This window comes from Lepus europaeus, chromosome 16 (assembly GCF_033115175.1).
Source record: "Lepus europaeus isolate LE1 chromosome 16, mLepTim1.pri, whole genome shotgun sequence".
NCBI lineage: Eukaryota > Metazoa > Chordata > Mammalia > Lagomorpha > Leporidae > Lepus > Lepus europaeus.
In genome coordinates this window covers 57,489,239-57,511,870 of record NC_084842.1, presented here as the reverse complement: position 1 = coordinate 57,511,870, position 22,632 = coordinate 57,489,239, and the positions used below count along the sequence as shown (strand labels likewise).

Here is a 22,632-nt window from a genome sequence, read left to right as displayed (position 1 = left end):
AGCTTCTACCATGATTACTTTTTTAATTTTTTATTTTATTATTTTTTTGACAGGCAGAGTTAGACAGTGAGAGAGAGAGATAGAGAGAAAGGTCTTCCTTTGCCGTTGGTTCACCCTCCAATGGCCGCTGCGGCCGGCGCACCACACCGATCCGAAGCCAGGAGCCAGGTGCTTCCTCCTGGTCTCCCATGCGGGTGCAGGGCCCAAGGACTTGGGCCATCCTCCACTGCACTCCTGGGCCACAGCAGAGAGCTGGACTGGGAGAGGAGCAACCGGGACAGAATCCGACGCCCTGACTGGTACTAGAACCTGGTGTGCTAGTGCCGCAGGCAGAGGATTAGCCTATTGAGCCGTGGTGCCAGCCACCATGATTAATTTTAATTATCAATAAATTCTGACTCACGCCATGCCTAGGGATATGAAAGTCATATAAAAATATGCAGTTGACCAAGAAGGGAACGATGTGTCTGGGACACGTGCGACTGTGCTCCTGCACCACAGACCAGAGGGCCAGTGCTTTCCCTGCGCTTCCTGCTCCCTAGCCTGCAGTCCAACGCTTCTGTGGCTCCTCAAAGGCTCCGCCTTCACGAGCTGGCCCAGAAACCGGCTGCACACTGCAGCCCGCGCTCAAAGGCCCTGGGACGTGGCGACAGATGGGCGGGCGACCTGAGCTCTTGCTGAACTCGCAGTCCCGCTAGCTGGCCTTCCAGGTCTTCCTGCCCAACCCTCGGGGCAGCCCACTGGCCCCAGGGGCCTGTCCTGGGGCTGCCCCCACCCCTCGGCCTAGGCAAAGCTCTGTGCCAGGGTCCTCTCTCCCTGCCACTCCTGCACAGACACAAGCAGCACAGGGCAAGTGTGGGTGTCAACAATATATTTTAAAAAGATTTATTTATTCATTTGAAGACAGAGTAGGAGAGAAAGGGAGAAGCAGAGAGAGAGAGAAAAAAAAGGGGGAGAAATACAGAGGGACTTCTACCATCTGCAGGTTCACTCCTGGAAGGCCCCCAACAGCGGGGGGTGTGGCCAGGCTGAAGCCAGGAGCCCAGGGCTCCATCCAGGTTCCCCACATGGGTGGCAGGAGCCCAGGCACTCGGGCCACCATCCTCTGCCTCCCAGGATGCATGAACAGGAAGGCGGAGCAGAAACAGAGTAGCCAGGACTCAAATCAGCACTCCGATATGGGAGTGGGTGTCCCAAGAGGCAGCTTAACCTGCTGAATCACAGCAGTAACATTTAAACTGTTCAAAACTTCAAAAGCTGCTGCCGAAGACTATTCCTTCCACAGTATGAACTGGCAGCTCTCGTACAAAGGGGCGGGATGGTGGCGTGTGGATAAGGGATGCACTTCTCCAACCAGCCCTTGGCACACAGGGCACCTGTCAAGTCCCAGGAGCCAAAGTTCCACACAAGAGCCTCCCAGGGCTTCCTGACCATGAACCACCCCCCAATGTCATGGCCTGCACATGACCACGGTTCTCTTGGTGCGGCAGTGAACCTGGTACCCCAGAGGGGACTTGATCAGACCTGTTGCTGTGCACACTCACACGCCAACCAGAGTGGAGTTGTGGCAGGAAACAGCATGTTCACACCGCACCCTCTCCAAGCCCGTGGAGGTGGAGTCCAGGAAGTGAGGCTGGCGAACTGCGCTTCTATTCCTGCCCGCGAGCAGCAGATGCCGGAGCTGCTGGGAAGCCACTCTTCCCCGCTGCAAGCGTGAGTGGTGTTTTAGCTCCCCCGCGGCAGTCTCAGTAAAAGACGGTGCTCAAGGTCCCCGTGGCCGATTCACACCACAGATGATGTTTCTGCCACAGCAGAGCTGAGCTACGGTCTTTGCAGAGGAAGCATGGAATAACACCATCACGCCGCCCCGAGCTGTGCACAGCCAGGGGAGCATTTTGCTGCTGGGAAAGGCAAGACGGCTGCGTTCACTCAAGGGGAGAGCCTGGTGCTGGGAGACGAGGATGTGCCCAGGGAAGCCAGGAGCCATCGGCGCTGGGCACCACATGCAGATAAGGAAGTTACACAGTTCAGCCTCAAGGGGCAACAGGTGGATCTGCAAGAGGGGCTGGTGTCAGGGCACAGTGGGCTAAGCTGATGCTTGGGAAGCCAGCACCCATATCGGAGCGCCACTTCAAGTCCTGGATGCTCTGCTTCCAGCCCAGCTCTGTGATTATGTGTCAGCAGGTGACCGCCTAAGCCCTTGGGACCCTACCACCCATGAGGGAGAAATGGAGCGCCAGGTTCCTAGCTTTGCCCTGGTTCAGCCCCAACTATGCAGGCGTTTGGAGAAATGAACCAGCAGGGGGAAGCACTCGTTCACTTGCTTGCTCTCTCTTACTTTGCCTTTCAAATAAATAAAATAAAATAAAAACAAACCCCAAACCCAGAGGATTGTCTTAGACAAGGGTCTGTCCTAAGCGTGCAGTCCCGGGAGTCTCGGAGGCAATCCCGAGCCCTCTCCTCTGCTCTCCTGGTGGACAGCTCCTCCAAGAACAATGGTCCTTCTCCAAACAGTTCAAGTGCAAAGTGCAAATACAGTCGATCCTTGTTGTGTGCACACTGTGTATCTCCAAGCTGGCTTACTCGCTAGAATTCACTTTCAACCCTCAAGCCAACACTTACTGAGTGCCTGTGTCATCGGTGAGCTCCAGGCTGCCCCAGGCACAAGTACCGCTGAGGTCAAGCAAAACCCTCACTCCCCGGGCTCCTTCAGCTCTCACACCCCCAACAAGCACCCTTGCCAAGGCCCATGCCATGCCACGTTTAGTGCCTGCTGGTGACGGGTCATGGAGGTCCCCAAGAACAGTGCTCAGGTCCTCCTAAGTGTGGGGGGGCCCCAAGGAGCCTTGTGGAGAAAGACACACGGCAGGCCACTTGTCGCGGTACTGTCAGCTGTGAGCTCGGTGGCAGGGACACAGCGTGTGTCAGGGAAGGGGCTGACCAGCTGATGAGCGTGTGGTGACGAGAGGCTGCGGGGGCGGGGGGGAGCAATGGTGCAGCGTTCACCAGGTCAGTACAGGCAGGGACCCTCAGGACCTCGGTGCCAGGGTGACACACATCACGGGTACCTGCCCTTCCCTGCAGAGCATGGTGGGGGGGGGTGGCGTGTGTGTGCATATGCGTGTGTGTGCATGTGCGTGTGTGTGCATGTGCGTGAGCGTGCATGCACGGGGGGCGGGGTCTTAATCCCTCTTAGGTGATCAGGGTCGTGGTGTGGTGGGGGGCAGGCAGCACTAGGAATCGTGCCCCCTGGGGTCCTGTCCTGGTCCTGGCACTTAGTTCTCAGTTTTGTCACCTGACAAATGAGAGACAGATGGGGTGAGGACAGCTGAAGAGGGAGCAGAGTTTGGGCTAGAAGCTCTCTCCCGCTGATCTCGGTGCATTTCCGGTTGTTGTCCTAGCTGACCCAAGACAGGCCCCTGGTTCTGCAGGCTGGGAGGCCCGACAGCTCGGTGCTGGCGTCTGCTCGGGTTCTGGTGAGGGCCTCACGCAGGGCAGGAGGGCAGGTGGGCTGCCGCAGAACAGGGAAGGCGGGAGAGGCGGCGCTGCCCGCGACCACGCCACCCTCCGGGTAATGGATCCCGACCTCCGAGGGCAGCACAGGCCCGCCGGAGCAGCCTCAGCCAGCCAGGGGCAGCGTCCCCCGCACTCCCTTTTAGTCTTCACTGGTTCTAAATTTCCTTCTTCATTCACTTGAAAGGCAGAGTTACAGAGAGTGCGGGAGAGAGAGATTCAGAAACCTTCTGTCCAGTGGTTTACTCCCAAAATGGCCGGAACAGCCAGGGCTGAGCCAGGCCACAGCCAATAACCCGGAACTCCCTCTGAGTCTCCTGCGTGGGTGGCAGGGGCCCAAGCACTTGGGCCATCTTCTGCAGCTTTCCAAGGCGCTTTAGCAGAGAGCTAAATCAGAAGTGGATCAGTCAGGGACTCGCAAGTGGCGGCTTAAGCTGCTGATCCACAACACCAGCCACCCCACCTCCCACCTCCCACCCCCCAGCCACATACACACACACACTGGCCTTTAAATCTCCCCATGAGATGTGCAAGGGGCCAAGCATATTCGCTCCACCGCAGCCCCAACGCCCCAGCCTCTCCTGCCCCAGCTGCTCAGTCCCTCAGCTCCCGGGACTCTGGCCTCCCAGGCTGAGCCCTCATCCATCAGGTGGGGACTTGCCATGGGCTTCCCTTCTCCCCTCCCCTCCTCTTCACGGCCGCCCTCCCTAGCTCTCTTCCCTGCTGTTTCTCCCCAGAGCAAGTGTCTTCCGGAACGGGCTACACATGTTCCATGTGTGTGTGTGTGTATCTGTGTGTGATTGTGTGTATCTGTGTCTGTGTGTGTGCATGGGTTGGGGAGGGTTCTCCTTCCCCACGAAGGGAGGGCTTGGGTCTGCAGTATCCAGGCCCTTGAACAGGAAGCCTGATTGATAGAGAGTTAATTGAGCTTACACTTGCAAGAACTCAGCTTAACATAATGCCCGGGACTGGGAAATGTTAGCTATAATTATCAGCATCATCACCAGGACTCATTTTACTTTTTATTGCTGCCTTATTGGAAAAGAGGTTCACAATATTCCTCACCAAGAAGCGAAAAGTCTGCAACTTCCTACAAAGCGTCTGAAATGAACTCAGCGAGCTCGTGGCATGAGGAGATCCGCAAAGACCTGAATTAAGGCCCGGCTGTGACAGCCCTACAGACAGCTGGCATCGCTACTGTCCTCACCTCGGGAAAGACCCTCACAGACAGCACAGGGATGCAGCACCCAGCGCTCTGGGGACCTGGAAACCCATTTCACAGATGAGCAACACCAAGTCCCCCGAGGTGCTGCCAACAGGAACCGCATGTGCTCTGCAGGAGCAGGGTCGCTGCTCGTGGGGTTTCCTTGGCAACTCGTCCCCAAGCCCTTAGGATTCAGTTCCCAGCCAACAGGCACTTGCCCTGGGATGGCAACGTAAGTGACCATGGAGAATTTTAGGAAGCTGTTATAGGGGTTGGTGTTGTGGCGCAGTGGGTTAAGCTGCCACCTGTAATACTGACATCCCGTACAGGTTCTAGTCCAGGCTGCTCCACTTCCAACCCAGCTCCCTGCTAACGCACCTGGGAAGGAGTGAGAGATGGCCCAACCACTTGGGTCCCTGCCACCCACATGGGAGACCCGGATGGAGTTCTAGGCTCCTGGCTTTGGTTGGCCCAGCCCTGACTGTTGTGGCGATTTGGAGAGTGAACCAGTGGATGGCAGATTTCTCTATCTCCGTCACTCTGCCTTTCAAATAAATAAAATACATCTCTGCCATAAGGAATTTGCCTTAAATTACATAATTCAATTCTAAAGGGTAGGGTAGGAATGTGTGTCCACAGCTGAGATATTAAGAAACAAGAGCTTTCTCAGCAACTCTGAGAATACAGACTAACACCCAGAGAGGAGACAGTGTCTGAGAACTGACATTGCTCAGGCTTGACCTGCAGACAGACAGACAGACACGAGGCAAAGCTGCCACTGGCACGCATGTCTGGAGAGGCGCATGCAGTCCCTAACACAGGCCCGCACTTCCTGCGCTGCTCTTCCCATGCAGGGCGGCAGCTATCACCCCGAGCCGGGGATGTGCCGTTTCCATGTGAACACACAGCTGTGGCCCACGCACACTTCCGTGGCTGGTCCTGCTCCATGCAGGCAGCACAGCTGTGGCTCAGCAGAACCACACGCGGACAGATGCCAGGACACGTGGGTCAGCGGGACCCTCAAGGAGCCCGGTGGCTCTAAGAACCAGAAAGTCTCGCAGAGTGAGCGCGCCTAAGCAAGGGTGGTGAGCCCACAGAAACAGGCAGGAGGAAGAGGGACCCAGAGGAAGCAGCAGGGTCACGGCTGGCCAAATCCATCAGGAGCCACAGATTCCAGCTCCTGGAAGGCAGCACAGGGAGGGCAGCAGTGAGCAGGAACAAGACCTGGTGGGGGGAGGGGAGGGATGAGGGAGGGATGGGGACGAGCAGCAGCCCTGTGCTACTACAGCTCATTCCCACCACGTATGGGACCCCAGCTTCTGCACATGCCCAGTGGCTTGCTAGCCTCAGAATCTTCTCTACAGAGCTGGAGAGAGAGAGAGAGAGAGAATGCGTTCCATTTCCAAATGCCTGTCACAGCCAGGACTGGGTTAGGCCAAAGCCAGAGGCAGCCACTCAATCCAGGTCTCCCATGTGGGGTCAGGAAGCCAAGTGTTTGAGTTATCACTGAGACCTCCCAGGGTTTGATTGGCAGGAAGCTGCTGCTGGGAGCGGAGCCGGGAGTTGAACCGGCACTCTGATTGGACACACGCATCTTAACTGCCAGGCTCAATGCCCGCCCCCTCTTGGATCCTTTGCTTCACCCATGAGGCCTGTCAAAGGGAGCTGCCTGCCCAGGATCTCTCAGCCCGTGGACTGAAGATGTGGGCACTCAGAGGGGTCTTCTGAGGGTCAACACGACTCCCTCCTCCACCTCTACATGCCCCCCTCCCACCAGCCATCCTGAGCTCGGGGTCCCCATGGGCAGCCTCTCCACGTCCCCAGGACCTAGGAAGTGCCAAGCCCATAACCAGCACTTCCGACCTGCCCGTTAGATTCTCTTCTATGTGAAAAACCTCCAGAAAAATAACACAGCAACGTGAGCCTGTGAATTGCAAAGACAGATGAGAGTGGAGACCGGCTGTCTCCGCTGTCTCAGAGAAGGAAAAGGGAGTCTTGCAGTATTTGAGTGAATGCTAGGAAAAGGCCAAGCAACACGCGCCCTGCGCAACGTGCCAACCAGAGGCAGACGCTTTGGGATTGCGGGGGGGGGGGGGGGGGGGGGGGGCCTGGCCAGGAGCCGTAGGGAAGTCTCTAAGGGGAAGAAAGAGCTCAAGACGAGGGGTCCTCTCCCAAGGGAGCCGGGGGCCCTGGACCGGAGCCACTAGGTTCCTGCTCTACCCAGGCTATGATTCTGCACACTGCACTGATGCATCCTGGGAGCTGTGGCTGCCCCATCCTCCACACTGGCTCGGGCGGAGCCTGCGCAGTACTGAGGGAGAGGACGGCGGGCCATGCTGAAGACAGCCAGGAGGGCACCCGCACTCGCTCCGATGCCTTGCGGACAGCCTACCTTAAAATGACAGCACGTGCCCAGGGCTGGCTCAGCCACAGGGTGGGAACTCTCTCTTTTTTAAAAGGTCATTTTCATTTTATTTGACAGGCAGAGAGACAGAGAGATCTTCCACTCACTGCTTCACTCTCCCAAATGCCCACAACAAGTGGGGCTGGGCCAAGCTGAGGCCAGGAGCCTGGAATCCAGTCTCAGGGTCCCACGTGGGTGGCAGAGACCAAAGTACTGGAGCCCTCACCTGCTGCCTCTCGGGGCATGCATCAGCAGGAGGTTAGACCAGGAGGCAGAGCCGGGACTCGAGCCCAGCACTCCAACATGGGATAAGGACACGGCAAACGGTGCGGAACGCCCAGCCCCTGTCTCAAGTTTACCTGGCACACCACCTGCCAGCACACCTTCCCCGGCTGAGGTACAGCTACAGAGCCCTGGCTGACCACGCCTGCTCCTGCAGGCCTCTCATGACACAGGAGCCAAGAAAAACAAGGGTGGGCACGGCACGCAACGCTCTGCCGACACAGGCCCGGGAGCCCCCCGGGGAACACATCGGCCCTGACGTTCAATTCCCCACCGCCCCGACGTTAACTTTTCATTACCTTAAAAAAAAAGATTTGGGGAAAGTGTTTTCTGGGTGCTACATTGTTCACCTGCAGCCTATCTCTTGGGTAGTCAGTGCTCTCATGCTGCTCCCCACAGCAAGCCAGGGCCCGCACAAGCCTGCTGGTCCTGCTCACGGGCAGTGGAGACAGAGCGAGGGCTGCGGATGCCTCCCTGTAGAACAAGGGCAACTTCCAGCTCAGCCAACAGGCAGGGCCTTGGGCATGTTGGATCGGAAGTGGAGCCTCTGAGACTTGAACTAGCACCCATAGGAGATGCCGGTGTCACATATTACAAAGCTCCAGCTGCTCATCTGAGAACGCCGCTGTGAGATGCACAAGCCACATGGAGAGACCCTGAGAGTGGGAGGCTGTGTGCAGAAGCCCCCGGGGGCTGCTCCCTACCACAGTGAAGTGGATCCTCCAGCTCCAGCCGCCCCCATGTGGATCAGAGAGGAATTGCACCACTGTACCCCACCTCAAATTCCCAGACCACAGAAATAAATGACTGTTCCAAGCCATGGAGTTTGAGTACAGTTTGCTATGCAGTGCACAGGAACAGATAACAGGAAGCCTGTTATCCAAAGGCTGGACACATGCAAATGAGCCTCATCTTAATACAACTGTTCCAAAAAGCATCTGCTGACAGGTGAGATCATTTTCAAAGGTCCTGCACTTGAACTTCTGTGAAAGAAAGGGGGCGTGGGGAGAATCAGTAAACCCCATCACATTCAAGTTCACTCCTTAGCTCAGCCATTTCCCTCTGGGAAGCTGAAGGTGCCACCCTTCCACCTAGCCCACGCAGATGTCCCTGGCATGGCCTCCTACCACGATGCCATGGCTCAGCTCCTAGACAAGGCCTTGAACTTGCTGCTTGCCATCTGCTCCTTGAAGACCAGGGCCGTCACTATTCTCTTCTGTGGTAGGAGGAGCAATAATGGCTAATGCAGGGAGGAAGCTTGTCACGGGCCCGGCACTGTTCAAGCACGGGACACCTATCTTACGTTGCCAGTGCATGAACCCGGCGTTTACAACAGCCATGTAAGGCAGGCACCACTACTGTCCTCATTCTACACGTGAGGCACAGCTGAGGCACGTGCCCAAGGCCTCTGAGCTAAGCAGCAGAAGAGCCTGACTTTGAAGCCAGGCAGTTTGGGTCCACAGTCTGTGCTCTCACTTTGTTTTTTAAGATTTATTTAGTTTTATTTTGAATGGCAGAGTTATATATACAGAGAGAGATATCTTCCATCCACTGGCCAAAGCCAGGAGCCAGGTGCTTCTTCAGGGTCTCCCATGTGGGTGCAGGAGCCCAAGCACTTGGGCCACCCTCTGCTGTTTTCTCAGGCACATTAGCAGGGAGCTGGATCAGAAGTGGAGCAGCCAAGACTTGAACTAGCGCCCATATGGGATGCTGGCGTCACAGGTGGCAGCCTTACTTGCTATGCCACGGCGCTGGCCCCTGGAGTCTGTGCTCTTACCCGTTACACCACACTCGGGCCGTAAACATGTATGGTCCTTCGGCGTGAAACTCGAGACATGTTTTTCAAATCAACTCATGAATCAACAACACAAATCAAATCCAAACATCCCAAACACATCATGAACAAAAATCAACTCATGAACAAAATCAACTATGAGAACTACATGCAGCTGTAAAACCCCATATGCATGCTAGGTAATGATAATGAACTTGCTACATGGGCCAAAAATGAATCTGAATGAGAAAAGATGTGCCCTACCACTTCCTGTTTGTCTGTTAGGGCTAATCTAGTCAGAAGCCACTAATAGAATTATGCCATGAAAATCTATGTTAATAGGAACCGAGGGATGGCACAGATAAATAAAGCTCACGGAGCAACCTCAGAATCCCATGTTCATCCCCTACCTATTCAAAGTTCCTCCATCAAACCTATTGACTGACTGATTGGTGTCGAGTCCCTTCCCGACTCTATCTGGGGCAGAGTATAACAAAAGAGTAAGCAAGCAGCTAAGCAAAGCTGCCACAAAACCCAGGGTCCAGATAAGAAAATCCCCAGGATTTGGTTGTAAACCGGACATAACCGAAGCAGGAGGTCCGGGGTGGAATGACACCTGCGCTTCTCTGCAGAAGATGCATAAAAACGATGCCTTGATCCCATCTGGTTCTGCTCACAATGCTGTCTGCAGGTCAGGAGGCCTTGACCCCTTCTTGGGCTTGGGAGTCAAATGCATCTGAACTCCAGTCCCAGTCGCCACCATTACCAGCTAGGGGATAAAACGAATGGCTGAGGTCAGCGTTGTGGCCCAGCAGGTAAAGTTTCTGCCTGTGACACTGGCATCCCATATGGGTGCCTGGCTTGTGCCCGGCTGCTCCACTTCCAATCCAGCTCCCTGCTAACAGTCTGGGAAAGCAGAAGATGGTCCAGGTGTTTGGGTCCCTGGCTCTTGGCTTTGGCTTGGCCCAGCCCTGGCAGGTGCAGCCATCTGGGGAGTGACTCAGAGCATAGAAGAGCTCTCTCTCTCTCTTTCAATTAATAAATAAATCTTTAAAATGACTTAACCTGCTGAAAGGATCGTTGCTTACTGTTCCAGTGGGAACGTAACTATGATGCCTCGTCTTTGCAGCAATGGTGCACAGAGGTCCCTAGCAGGTGCAGGGCACACAGCACCTGTATCCAGCAGAGGGGAGCCAGCCCCACTTGGTGGCTATGGTTTGAAGCCCTCTGTCTTCCCCTCTCCAGACTTGACTATGGATCAGAAGGAGCCATTCCATCTCCAGATGCCCCGGGTCAGGACTAATTATTCCATCTGGAATCTCAGAATTTCTCTGAACCAGAAGGGACCTCTAACATGGTGACCTAATCATCACCTATGAAAGGAGGCCCATCAGGTCATGGCTAATGTCACTTTCAGCTGTAAGCAGTTCTCCAGCTCCAAGTGGAACACAGCCTGTTTCACTACAGATGTACTTTTCAGTATTGTCCACCAGGTGGCAGGACTTTTCCTTTACAAAAGCCTAGGCAGAGTTAACACAAAGGATAGGCACCAGATCTGTTTCTCCAAGCATTCAATTTCCCACAGTTGGACTGCAACTGGTTTTTATTTTAGTGTTCATCCAGCATTTGCCCAGCAATTTACCTTGGCTAATTTGGGTTCTAAGGTATTAAAGTAGGAGGGACAATTCCTTTAAAAGGCCAAAGATTTACTGATCCAAGGAGAAACCAGAGCATGGGACGCATCCTTCAAGAAAGAGGACTGAGAAGTGCAGGCCACCTGGCCACCCACATTCAGGAGGAATTCAAAAACTGCATGGAAAATGGGATTAAAAGGTGTTTATTCTGATACAATTTCTAAATCTATGCCTATGCTTATGAAAAATGCCCATTATGGAAAATTGTACCTGGATTTCAGAAAGCTTTGCATCAGAACAAACTTACCCTTTACGGGTGGGCGTTGAACATAGCGGTAAATCCACTGCCTGCAGTGTCGGCATCCCATATGGGCACTGGTTCAAGTCCCAGCTACTCTACTTCTGATCCAGCTCCCTGCTCATGGCCTGGGAAAAGCAAAGATTTGGGCCCCTGCCACCCATGTGGGAGATGTGAAGTTCTTGGCTCCTGGCTTTGGCCTAGCCCAGCTCTGACCATTGCTGCCATCTGGGGAGTGAACCAGCAAATGGAAGATCTCTGTCTGTCTCTCCCTCTATCTCTGGAACTCTTTCAAATAAATAAATCTTTAACAAAACCCCTTATCCTTTAATTCTATTTTTCTATGAACTTTTTGAAGAACCCTTGCATGCCAAGGAGTCCTGTTCTTGACCAGTGAGTCTTGAGAGCTGATTAGCTACGGAAGGTTTGCATCTACAGAAAACTATCAAGCCATTTTCATGTGGGAAAGTGACACAAAGGAGGCAAAAATAAATTACAAGAGAAAGATTTCAAGATTACAATAGCAGAGAGTTTTAAGCTTAAAAATGCACAAGGAGCTGGTGCCGCGGCTCACTAGGCTAATCCTCCACCTGCGGCGCCAGTACCCCAGGTTCTAGTCCCGGTTGGGGCGCCAGATTGTGTCCGGGTTGCTCCTCTTCTAGTCCAGCTCCCTGCTGTGGCCCAAGAAGACAGTGGAGGACGGCCCAGGTCCTTGGGCCCTGCACCCACATGGGAGACCCGTAGGAAGCACCTGGCTTCTGGCTTCGGATCGGCGCAGCACGCCGGCCGTAGCAGCCATTTTGGGGGTGAACCAACGGAAGGAAGACCTTTCTCTCTCTCTCACTCTCTCACTGTCTAACTCTGCCTGTCAAAAAAAAAAAAAAAAGCAAACACAAGGAAGTGCTGGCATAGTGGCCAGTGGGTTAAACCACTGCCTGCAATGCTGGCATGCCATGTGGCTGCTCCACTTCTGATCCAGCTCCCTGCTGATGCACCTGGGAAAGTAGCAGAAGATGGCCCAAGTGTTTGGGTCCCTGCTATGCACATGGGAGACCTGGATGGAGTTCCAGCTCCTGGCTTTGGCCTGGCCCAGCCGGTCATTGTGGCCATTTGTGGACTGAATCGGCAAATGGGAGCTCTCTCTCCCTCCCTCCCTCCCCCTCTCTCTCGCTCTCTTTCTCTCTATCCCTCCCTCTAACTCTATATTCCAAATAAATAAAAATAATTTTAAAAAAATAAGAAATAAGAGGAAAAAACAGCTAAGAACGGAAACAAACCACAAAGCATCACACAAAATGTCCTGTGTCAATGACAATTTAAGAAAGGAGAATTTTAAAACCAAGGGATAGGCGCTCCCGTGCAATAAAACTAGGACAACTAAGTAACAACGACACAGCCTGTGGTAACGCAGCACGCAGGCAGAGGCGTGCCCCCAGACAGCACTGGAGGGGTGGCGGCTGCTACAGGCTCTGCAAAGCAATCTTGCAGTGAGTCTCAGAAGCTGTAAGCGGATGGCCCCTGACCTGGTAATATCGGCGAGGGCAACCTAAACCACAGCAGTAATGGGAAAGAAAAAAAAGTCAGTCGTTTTTATAAAGCTGTAGTTCCGCGCTATTAGTGCTGAAAGCTGCTCCTCTGGCTACTGGTTCCTGGACGGATTATGGTGCTGCTCGCCAAGTGCAATATTATAATGAAATGAGGGATGCTAAGCAGGAGAACTGTGCGAAGGGCTCTGAGAAATGATTTTGGAAGATCTCACCACATGCAGTGCTGTATCCTACACTGAAGAGGGGCAGCGGGGGAAAATGGTGCCAGCATTAGTTCCTTGCTTTTTTTTTTTTTTTTTTGACAGGCAGAGTGGACAGTGAGAGAGAGACAGAGAGAGAGGTCCTCCTTTTGCCGTTGGTTCACCCTCCATTGGCCGCCGCGGTAGGCGCACTGCGGCCGGCACACCATGCTGATCCGATGGCAGGAGCCAGGTGATTATCCTGGTCTCCCATGGGGTGCAGGGCCCAAGCACTTGGGCCATCCTCCACTGCACTCCCTGGCCACAGCAGAGAGCTGGCCTGGAAGAGGGGCAACCGGGACAGGATCGGTGCCCCGACCGGGACTAGAACCCGGTGTGCTGGCGCCGCAAGGCGGAGGATTAGCCTAGTGAGCTGCGGCGCCGGCAGTTCCTTGGTTTTGGTAACTGAACCATAATTATAAAGATGCTACTCTTAGGGAAGGAGAAGCTAAGGGTACAGGAAAACTCTGACTTGGGGACTCTTCCATAAATCCATAATAATTTCAAAGTAAAAAAGTTTCAGTGAAGAGCTTAGGATTGTACACACACAATCTATTGCCATCAACTCTAAAAAAATTGTATAAAAATTGTATAAAAAATTATATAAAAATTGGGTAGGCTTGAAAAAATTTTCAGAATCACAAAAGCACGTGGATCTTTGGGGGAATGCATATGTGCATGTATGTGTATGCATGTTCATGCAAGTACATGCATGTGTGGACATGTGTGTGTGTGACTATATGCACACAAGTGTGTGTGGACATGTGTGTGTGCGTGTGAGTATATGCACACAAGTGTGTGTGGACATGTGTGAGTGTGGACATGTGTGAGTGTGCATGTGAGTATATGCACACAAGTGTGTGTGGACATGTGTGAGTGTGCATGTGAGTATATGCACACAAGTGTGTGTGGACATGCGTGAATGTGGACATGTGCGTGTGCGTGTGAGTATATGCACAAAAGTGTGTGTGGACATGTGTGAGTGCATCTGAGCACATGTGCACGGTCAGTGTATGTGTTCGTGTTTGGCTACTCTGTGTTTAAGGTTTCGCTGCTTAGCCAGAGCCTTCCCTGAGTGAGTGGCTCACGCAGCCAGGAGTCACGGTGGCTGAAGGGGGGCAGAAGCGCCCCTGAGCTGCAGAGTGAACGGCCCTGCATTTCTTGGCATGCAAGGACTGTCTGGGGCGTAGGGAGGGCACCTCCTACCCTCCGGCCATAACCTTCATAGCCATCAATCCTCACGGACTTCTGCTTGGCTGTTTGCCCACAGCTTCCAAGGATTCATGCTACACAACACCAACAGGCGAAATCCCAACTTCTCAGGACCTCCATCTACCTGGAATATTGCCGAGGCCACGGACCACGTCACTAGGCGGTGGCCCCTACGTAATGCTTGTTTTCTCTGGTCAGCCTTGGAAGCCCCACCCGGAGCCTCATGGCCTGGATTCAGACCCTGGCTCTGGCCTTTGACTGCCCCCGGCTGCACGCCTGGCTTTGTGCCCCAGCCCACGCGGCCCTTCTGTGGAGATGAGTCAACAGAATTAAAGTCCTGAAAAGGAACCACACCACACACTGGTCCACCATGACAACGACTTTATAATGCAGCCCAAGGGAAAGCTTACGTCCCAGAAAGATCTGGAAGGCTGTGCCTTGGGCACAGCGTGATTTATATCAAGCAGGTTCCTGAAATCTTTCCTTCCTCCCGACACACTTGTGGGTCGCAGATACCCACCCTGACTTCCCACAGCAGGGGGGACCTGCAGAACCTTCAGTGAGGGGACCAGCACTGTGGTGTAACAGATAAGGCTGCCGCCTTCTGTGCCGGCATCCCATATGGGAGCTGGTTCGAGACTTGACTACTCCACTTCCGATCCAGTTCTCTGCTATGGCTTGGGAAAGTAGTGGAAGATGACCCAAGTATTTGGGACCCTGCACCCATGTGGGAGACCTGGAGGAAGCCCCTGGCTCCTGGCTTCGGATTGGCACAGCTCTGGCCATTGCGGCCATCTGGGGAGTGAACCAGCGGATGGAAGACCTCTCTCTCTGTCTGCCTTTCTTTCTCTCTGTTTAACTATAAGTTTAAAGTAAAATAAATAAATCTTAAAAAAAACCTTCAGTGGGGTGGAATGGCAGGTTAGAAGCACGTGCAGGTTGCAAATGTCCTTTTGAGATTCTGATATGCCCTTCTGTGCCATTCACCCCAAGAATCCTTGATGGAAAGGCAGATGCTCTTTGACTTACAACAGGGCTATACTGCAAGAGACGCATCCTAAGTAGGAAATACCTTAGGCTGAAAACGCACTGGCTACACCCAACCTATGGAAGACCACAGCTCTGTCCCTTCCCCTGGAGATGGCAGGGCTGACCTCGAGCTGGGGGTATGGCCGCTCAGACAGGGGTGGGGCTGCACACTGCTGGCCCAGGAAAGGGGCAGGATTCTAAGTCTCAGGTATGGTTCCTGTTAAATTCACAGTGCTCTCACACCACAGAAAGGTCAAAACATTGTAAGTCGAATCACTGTAAGCTGGGGACAGTCTACTGTCACCAGGGGGCATTAAAAAATAGAACCACCTGCAGGCCAACTGTGCATCTGGCAAATCCTCTTCTGAAAAGCCGTGGTTTCATCCTCTCCCCGGGCTGATCTTTCCTTTCGCTGGGGACTGTCCCAGCCCCAATGGATGCACAGGCCGTTGCCTTACATGTGTTGTGCCTTTTTGGCAAAACATTTTTTTTTTTGACAGGCAGAGTGGACAGTGAGAGAGAGAGAGAGAGAGAGAGAGATAGAAAGGTCTTCCTTTCGCCGTTGGTTCACCCTCCAATGGCCACTGCATCGTGCTGATCCGAAGCCAGGAGCCAGGTGCTTCTCCTGGTCTCCCATGCGGGTGCAGTGCCATCCTCCACTGTACTCCCGGGCCACAGCAGAGAGCTGGCCTGGGAGAGGGGCAACTGGGACAGAATCCGGCGTCCCGACCGGGACTAGAACCCGGTGTGCCAGCGCCACAGGCGGAGGATTAGCCTGTTGAGCTGCAGCACTGGCCGCATTTGTTCTTAAAAGCCTTCTCAGATCTTCCTAGTGTCACAAAGTAGGATATAAACAAACGATGCGGCACACATACTTAGGCTGCTGAGAACTAAGCACAGCTTCAGTAACTTAGGAAGAAGCTGAGCCTCCGTAACAGACACAAGTTCCCAGGTGTTGTTGGAACAGACAAGCGATCGATCGCAAGGCGGCAGGCGGAGGGCTCAGCAGGCAATGCAGCTGGGCGGGAAGAGGAGAGGAAGTCCCACCCATCAACTCAGGTGCCACTGAGCCGCTCCTCTTGTTCCTGCCACAAGTCCCCGCCCAGTGCAGGCACCAGCCCCTGCCCACCCTTGGCAGCTTCACACCTGGCGTCCTAGACAGCTCCTCCTTCTGTAGCCTGGGCCAGGGGTCCCGGTAACACGCTTGGTTGCCAGGCAGCTGACTGACAGCTTGCCTTCCTGGTTCATCTGTTCCTTGCTATAAAACCCATCTTTGAAGGCCGGCATGCCAATGGCAGTCCCAGGACCATTGCAGAATTCCACTGGCTCTGGAGCAGCCCTCCCCTCATCCGGCCGTGCAAGGAACGAGGCAGAGTTAGCAGGAGCGGTGGCGGAAGCCGCATGGGAGCCCCAAGGTTCTGGCTGGTGAGAGAGAGGGCAGGGAAGGGTGCTGGGGTGGACACAGTGCCATTCCAGGGTGGTCAGTTCTGAGGGCCAGCTATGAAATCCGAACATGAAAATGAAACACGCTGGGGCCGGCGCTGTGGTACAGTAGGTTAAGTTGCCATCTGTAGCACCAGCATCTCATATGGGCACCAGTTTGAGTCCCGGCTGCTCCACTTCTGATCCAGCTCCCTGCCAATGCACCTGGGAAGGCAGTGGAGTGCTTGGGCCCCTGCACTCATGTGGGGGACTCAAAAGAGGCTCTTGGCTCCTGGATTTGGCCTGGCCCAACCCTGGTAGCTGTGGCCATTTGGGGAGTGAACCAGTGAATGGAAGATCTCTCTCCTCTCTTTCTATTTCTCCCTCTCTCACTGTGGCTCTTTCAAATAAAATAAATAAATTAAATAAATAAATAAATATGCACAAATACAGAGGCCCTTGTACAAAAAGCGGGGAAATGGAATAAAAGGTAGTAAAACAAACCTATTTCTTTTCTTCTGCATTCACTCTCATGACTTAAGGGTCTAAAACTGCTGCTTCAGGCCGGCAGTGGGTTCAAGCCCCAGCCTGCGGCGCCAGCAGCCCATATAGCAACAGCTGGTGTCCCACCTGTCCTGCTTCCCATCCGGCTCCCTGTTAATGCACCTAGGAAGGCAGCAGACGATGAGCCAAACGCTTGGGCCTCTATCACCCACGTGGGAGACCCAAATGGAGCTTCAGGTTCCTGGTTTCGGCCTGGCCCAGCCCTAGTCCGTTGTAGTTATTTGGGGAGTGAACCAGTGGATGGAAGATCTCTCTCTGTCTCTCCCTCTAATTCTATAAGTCTGCCTTTCAAATAACTAAATAAATCTTAAGTAGAGTAAAATAAAAAGGAAAAACCAAGTTAATGCTAAAATTCAAAGGACATATTCATTTAAAAAACTGCTCTTTTGTGTCATGCTGCTTCAGGCACGGGGATCCCAGGTCCTGGTGCCCACACCAACCACTGGCTTCCGGGATTCCTTCTCCCACCAGCTGCCAGGCCAACACATCCTGTGTCAGGCAGGGACAAAGAAATCAAGTCAGGAATTCCCTGTTCCTGTGGGCCCAGGACCATAACCCAGGGCAGACAGGTGACCCACAGTGTCTGCTAGCTGGGCGGGGATGGGAGCAGGCAGCAGACTCCCCCAGTCACCTGCTCTAACACAACAGACTGCTTCCGGCTCAGGTAGGGCTGACGGCTCCCTCACCCAGGTCGGAGGCACCATGGGGCACGGGTGCCTGACCCTCTGCTTCTCTGCACTCATGCCCAGTAGGCAGGAGGCTGTGAGAATCCCTGCATGAGGACAGAGATGGGGAGGTGTGCAAAGTTGGGGGTCCCAGGGAGGTGGCGGGACTGCATGAGCCAAGCCTCCAATGCCATGGGGGTAGCCTCTATTGTCCCCCGGGACCTCTGGACCTCACTTCTCAAACAGAGCTGCCTTCCAGATCCTTGTGGTCTGTAACCAACCAATCACAGGCCAGAAATACTCTAAAACGTGGTGCGTCCATCCTGACAGGTGCAGACTTTGGTCTGCCATCCATCCCCTAAACTGTACGAATTCAGCAAAAGAACTGTTCACACTGCACTTACATGGCATTAGGGGTTCTAGGCAATCTAGAGACAATGTGATGCATACAGGAGGACGTGCACAGGTTATACACACACACTGCACCATTTAGAGAAGGGTCTGGAGCCTCTGTGGATGCTGCTATCCTCAGGGGACCCTGGAACCAACCCCTCATGCACACCAAGGGATGACAAAGGCAAAGATGACTGAGCATTCCAACCTCCCACGGCATGGAAACCCCAGGCTCAGGTGCGGCCCAGGTGCGGCCCTGAAGAACCGCACTGGCCACGTGCCCATCACTGGCCCTGCCAGCACCGCCACAAGGCCAGAAACAAACGGAGTCCAGTCTGCCCTTGCCTGACAGCGTCCCACCTCTGACTCCAACCTGAGCTGGTGGCAGGCATGCAATGTCGCTTCCCCTGGCACGGGTGCGGCTGCTGGGACACAGGTACAAGCGAGGGGTCTCGCTCGTTTGAGCAGAAATTCTGTCTCACTGCATGGCACAAAGCACTGAGGTAGTGATGCACAGGCAGAGACGTGGCGGTTACGGAAATCTCCCCCAAACCTAACGCGGCCTAGAGATTTTGTTAAAGTGTCGAGGAAATTAATTAGGAAAGAGAGAAGATTAAGGGGTAATTACTTAATAAGTGGCTCTAGGTTGATGGTTTGTAAAAACCAGGCCGTTCTCCAAAGTCATTACTTTGATGCAAGAATGAAACCTGGGCACTGAGAGTACATTCATCTCACAAACCTTGGCTTCTGGGTCGCTGTTGATACTACAGGAATCATCGTCGTCAGAATGAGGGGCGTTTCTGGAAAGAAAAACAGACACCTGGCTTAGAATCCCACTGCAGACTCCAGCAGTGCAAAGCTGGTCCCGGGCAGGGACCAGCCTTAGAAAGTCCTACCTGAGTTTCAAAGATGCATAGCGTAGCGTCGCTCCTTCAAACTCTTTTAAGCTGGGGTCTGGGTGAACGGTGGCCGCGTGCAAATCCTAGAGGAAGACAGGGCCAGTTAATGGGCAACGCGGGAGGGGCCCTTCCGGATCTCAAATACCAAAGGGGGCGAGAAGCCTTCCCAGCGAGAGGCGGAGAGTGGATGTGAGCTCAGGCGGCAACAGGCATGCAGGGGCTGCTGGGAGCGGACCGGGTGCAAGCGCCCGCTCTCACGGGACGACAGGGAACTGGCGTGGTCGGCTTGAAGGCATTCGCCAAGGGGGACATCAGAAAAGGCCGCCAGAGTGTGAGCTGGATGCCCCCAGCAAGAAGCCCACTCACTCGGAGCCTGCACAACGCACGAGCTTACAAAGAAGAACACAGAGCCACAGCCATGCAGAGAGGGAAACAGACGATCTCAGGTCCGACAATATACTTGCCTTCCAAATGTCACTATTAATCTTTCCCCCATTCAGAACAGCAAAATCACTCCATGGCTGTTTCTAGACATATAATCATTCACATAGGAAAAAGCACATTGATTTAAAGGAAAAAGAAAAGGAAAACAAAAAAAAAAAAAAAAGAGAGAAAAAAAGAAAAAACACAAGACACTGTTGTTAGCAGTAATATTCACAGGATGGGTTAGGGAACAAAATAACAGCACCTCCTCAGGCTCACTGCCTCTGTCCAGAGCAGGGCACAAGATGGGGCACCTACATCAGTCCCCGAACATCACTCCCCGAATCAACTGGCTGAGCCTTACGGGAAGCTGCTTGCTAAATGCTAACAGCTGGCATTCCTCCTGCCACAGGAACCCTCCCTGCTGTTAACCGCATAGCACTGTTTGCCGGGGGTGGGGCGGAATGAGGGATGACGCTGTGCTGGCTTGGAGACTGGACGATGCCAAGATACGGGGGTCAGGTGTTCTTTGCATCAAAGGAGTAGAGGAGGATGAAGGGGAGAGGGGGCTGGTAGGGGTGCAGACAGACCTCAACTTCTTGCTGAAGTTTAACTTAACCAAAAATGGCTCAGAACAACCTAATGTAAATGCCTCCACACCATTGAAAGCTCCATTTCCTTTTCACAAATGAGTCCCTGAACGTAACATAGGACAAAGTAAGACATCGTCACTCACTGGGTAGACTCCTGCACGACATGCCACAGGCCTTTAAAGCTAAACACCCCCTGCCTCCAGGTCAGAGCACAGAGGCCTCTCCTGCTGTGCAGTGATGGAGTCACTGACTCCTTCCGCACCTAGGGCCTCCACACCCCAAGTACTCAGAAGGGGAAGACCGTCTGCCCTGAATCTGCACCCCCGGCCCCCGCTCTGCTCACGATTTTCATAGCATTCACATTACATTAGGTGTTGTGACTGAGCTGGTGTGCCCATATACTACACCACTTCATAGAAGGCGCTGGGCACCCAAGGATTTTGGTACCCACTGGGGTCCTGCAACGAACTCCATGGATTCTGATGCTCAAGTATCTTTCACTTCAGTTTTGGAGATTATAAATGATGTGGCAAAAAACCAAGGACCAAATGTCAATTTGTCCCGTGGACTTATCAGGTCAAACTCTTTCCCTGGTATGCAACAAGGCAATAATGGAACCTTTTCAACTAAGTCACTTTTCAACTGAAGACCTCTGAAAGTGAGAAGTGACTACTGGCCAGCCCATAATTTCTACTTTCAATGTTAAAACCGTCTCTAAAACCTCGAAAAGCAGAAGCGAAGTTCAAGTGTGTCCTATACTGAAAGATACAATGATGTAGCTCTGAGGGCAGCTCTCCACGCAGCATGGCCGGTGCCACTTTGCACTGGGTTGGAGGCGAGGCACCTGGGCCGCAGTGTTGTAAAACGGAAAGCATCTTAGATCAATGTATTTATTTTTCAAAATAATGTTTCTCAATGAGGGGGGAAAAAAAAGGCACGAACACTAACCAAACCCAACTCCTTACCTCTTCTTATTCTTGCCTCAAAGCAGTGTTCATTCCTCTCCGAGATTACTACCTCAGGAGAGTCAGCCTGCGGGCTCAGGGAAGGCTGTGAGCCACAGAACGAGGCGAGACGAGATACAGGTGTGTTTTCCCAGGGACAAGATGCCCACCCCCCCGCCATGTTTTCCGAGGGGCCAGACACCTACAGGTTTAGAGCCACCACTGGAGGGGTACTCAGAAGGGCTCATGATAAGGACATCAAATATCGAGCGCAAAATAAAATTTTGAGCCAGAATATCTTTTTTTTTTTTTTTTTTAAAAAAAAAGGAAATAGGCTGACATGGCCCCAAAATTGTCCTCTCTGGGTACACGTGAGTAATATTTGCTCTCTATTGACATTAAACTTGAAAAAGGAAACCAAAGGATGAATCCAGGATACCAAGGATAAAGGTGTTCTTGCAGAGGGAGACACTTAAAAGAAAAAGAGAAGGAAAAGGAGAGGTGTCCGACAGAAGGAATTTGAATTTAGAAGCGATCTTCAAGGGACACTGGATGTGGGGACTGGTGAGAGTGAAAGAATATTGCTAAACAAATATGCAGAACAGCTCAGCACTTAACTGGAACAGTTCCCTCTAGGTATGTGTGGTTTTGACATTTTTTACGTATTTACTCTTTGCACACAGGCTCACTTGTTAAGTGAAAGTTGACGATAGCTCCAAGACTATTTGAATCCAGTCTGCATGCTATGGAAACACCAGTCAACTGGCAGACTTCCAACAATCACCTTTTACAGATTTAAATAAACAAAGGCGCCACAGAGAGATTTCACAAGAACTTACAATACCATGGGCCAGCCTAGAGAAACACTCCAGCATGCAGCTCAAGTGAGGAAAAATGGAAAGTAGCATTATATATGTTATGACTGGGCCAGAGATTTTTTTCTCTTTCCTATATTTAAAAATATCCATTTACATCAGAGGTGAGACGCTTCCTCTAAATGAATACAACTTTCCTTTGTTTTTTTCTTTTTTTTTTTTTAATCAAGGTCAATGAAGTACAAAAGCTCTTTGTCTTAAATCCAGAACTATGTAATGTCTTCATTCGATTCTTTTGAGTACACAGAATGTCTTCTACATTTAGCTAATAATTTTACCTTATACATTTTTTAAAAAACCCAACATAGATTCTTTGGTCCAACAGGAAGTCTGTAGATACTCTGGTCTGTAGTCTGAGTGGCAGGGGTGGGAGAGACGAAGGAAGAGAAAGACAGCAAAGGACCAAGAGCTGGGTGCAGCCAGACGCCCCCGGGGAAGGCAAGGCTCAAAGACGCTCAAAAGTAACTGAGGGCAGGCACAGCCCGTCTTCCAGGAGCAACAACCTCCCAGCTTCTGGCCAACATGCCTAAAGCCTTGCACGGCCACGTGATCTCTGCTGCCAGGTCCGGTTCTCACTCTCCTGGTGCTTGTCCTGACCATGCCCAGGGGGCAGCACCCCTGATTTTGGAAACGGTGACCCCATTCAGTTCTGGGGGAGTCCCTGAGCCTTGGCTCCTCAGAGGCAGAGTGTGTGAGCATGGTGCTTGTCACGACCCCG

The 22,632-nt window shown here is 52.8% G+C and overlaps 1 protein-coding gene across 1 annotated transcript in view; it reads right to left on the bottom strand.

The window, feature by feature from the left end:
* The window catches only part of APBB2 (amyloid beta precursor protein binding family B member 2), a 175,830-nt gene that overhangs the window by 76,635 nt on the left and 76,563 nt on the right, over positions 1–22,632 (bottom strand). The window contains exons 4-6 of the mRNA XM_062213167.1: positions 19,544–19,606; positions 19,077–19,162; positions 18,920–18,980 (exon numbers count right to left, since the gene is read on the bottom strand). Of these exons, the coding sequence (XP_062069151.1) occupies positions 18,920–18,980; positions 19,077–19,162; positions 19,544–19,606 (210 nt within the window). The remainder of the gene's footprint in view (positions 1–18,919; positions 18,981–19,076; positions 19,163–19,543; positions 19,607–22,632) is intronic.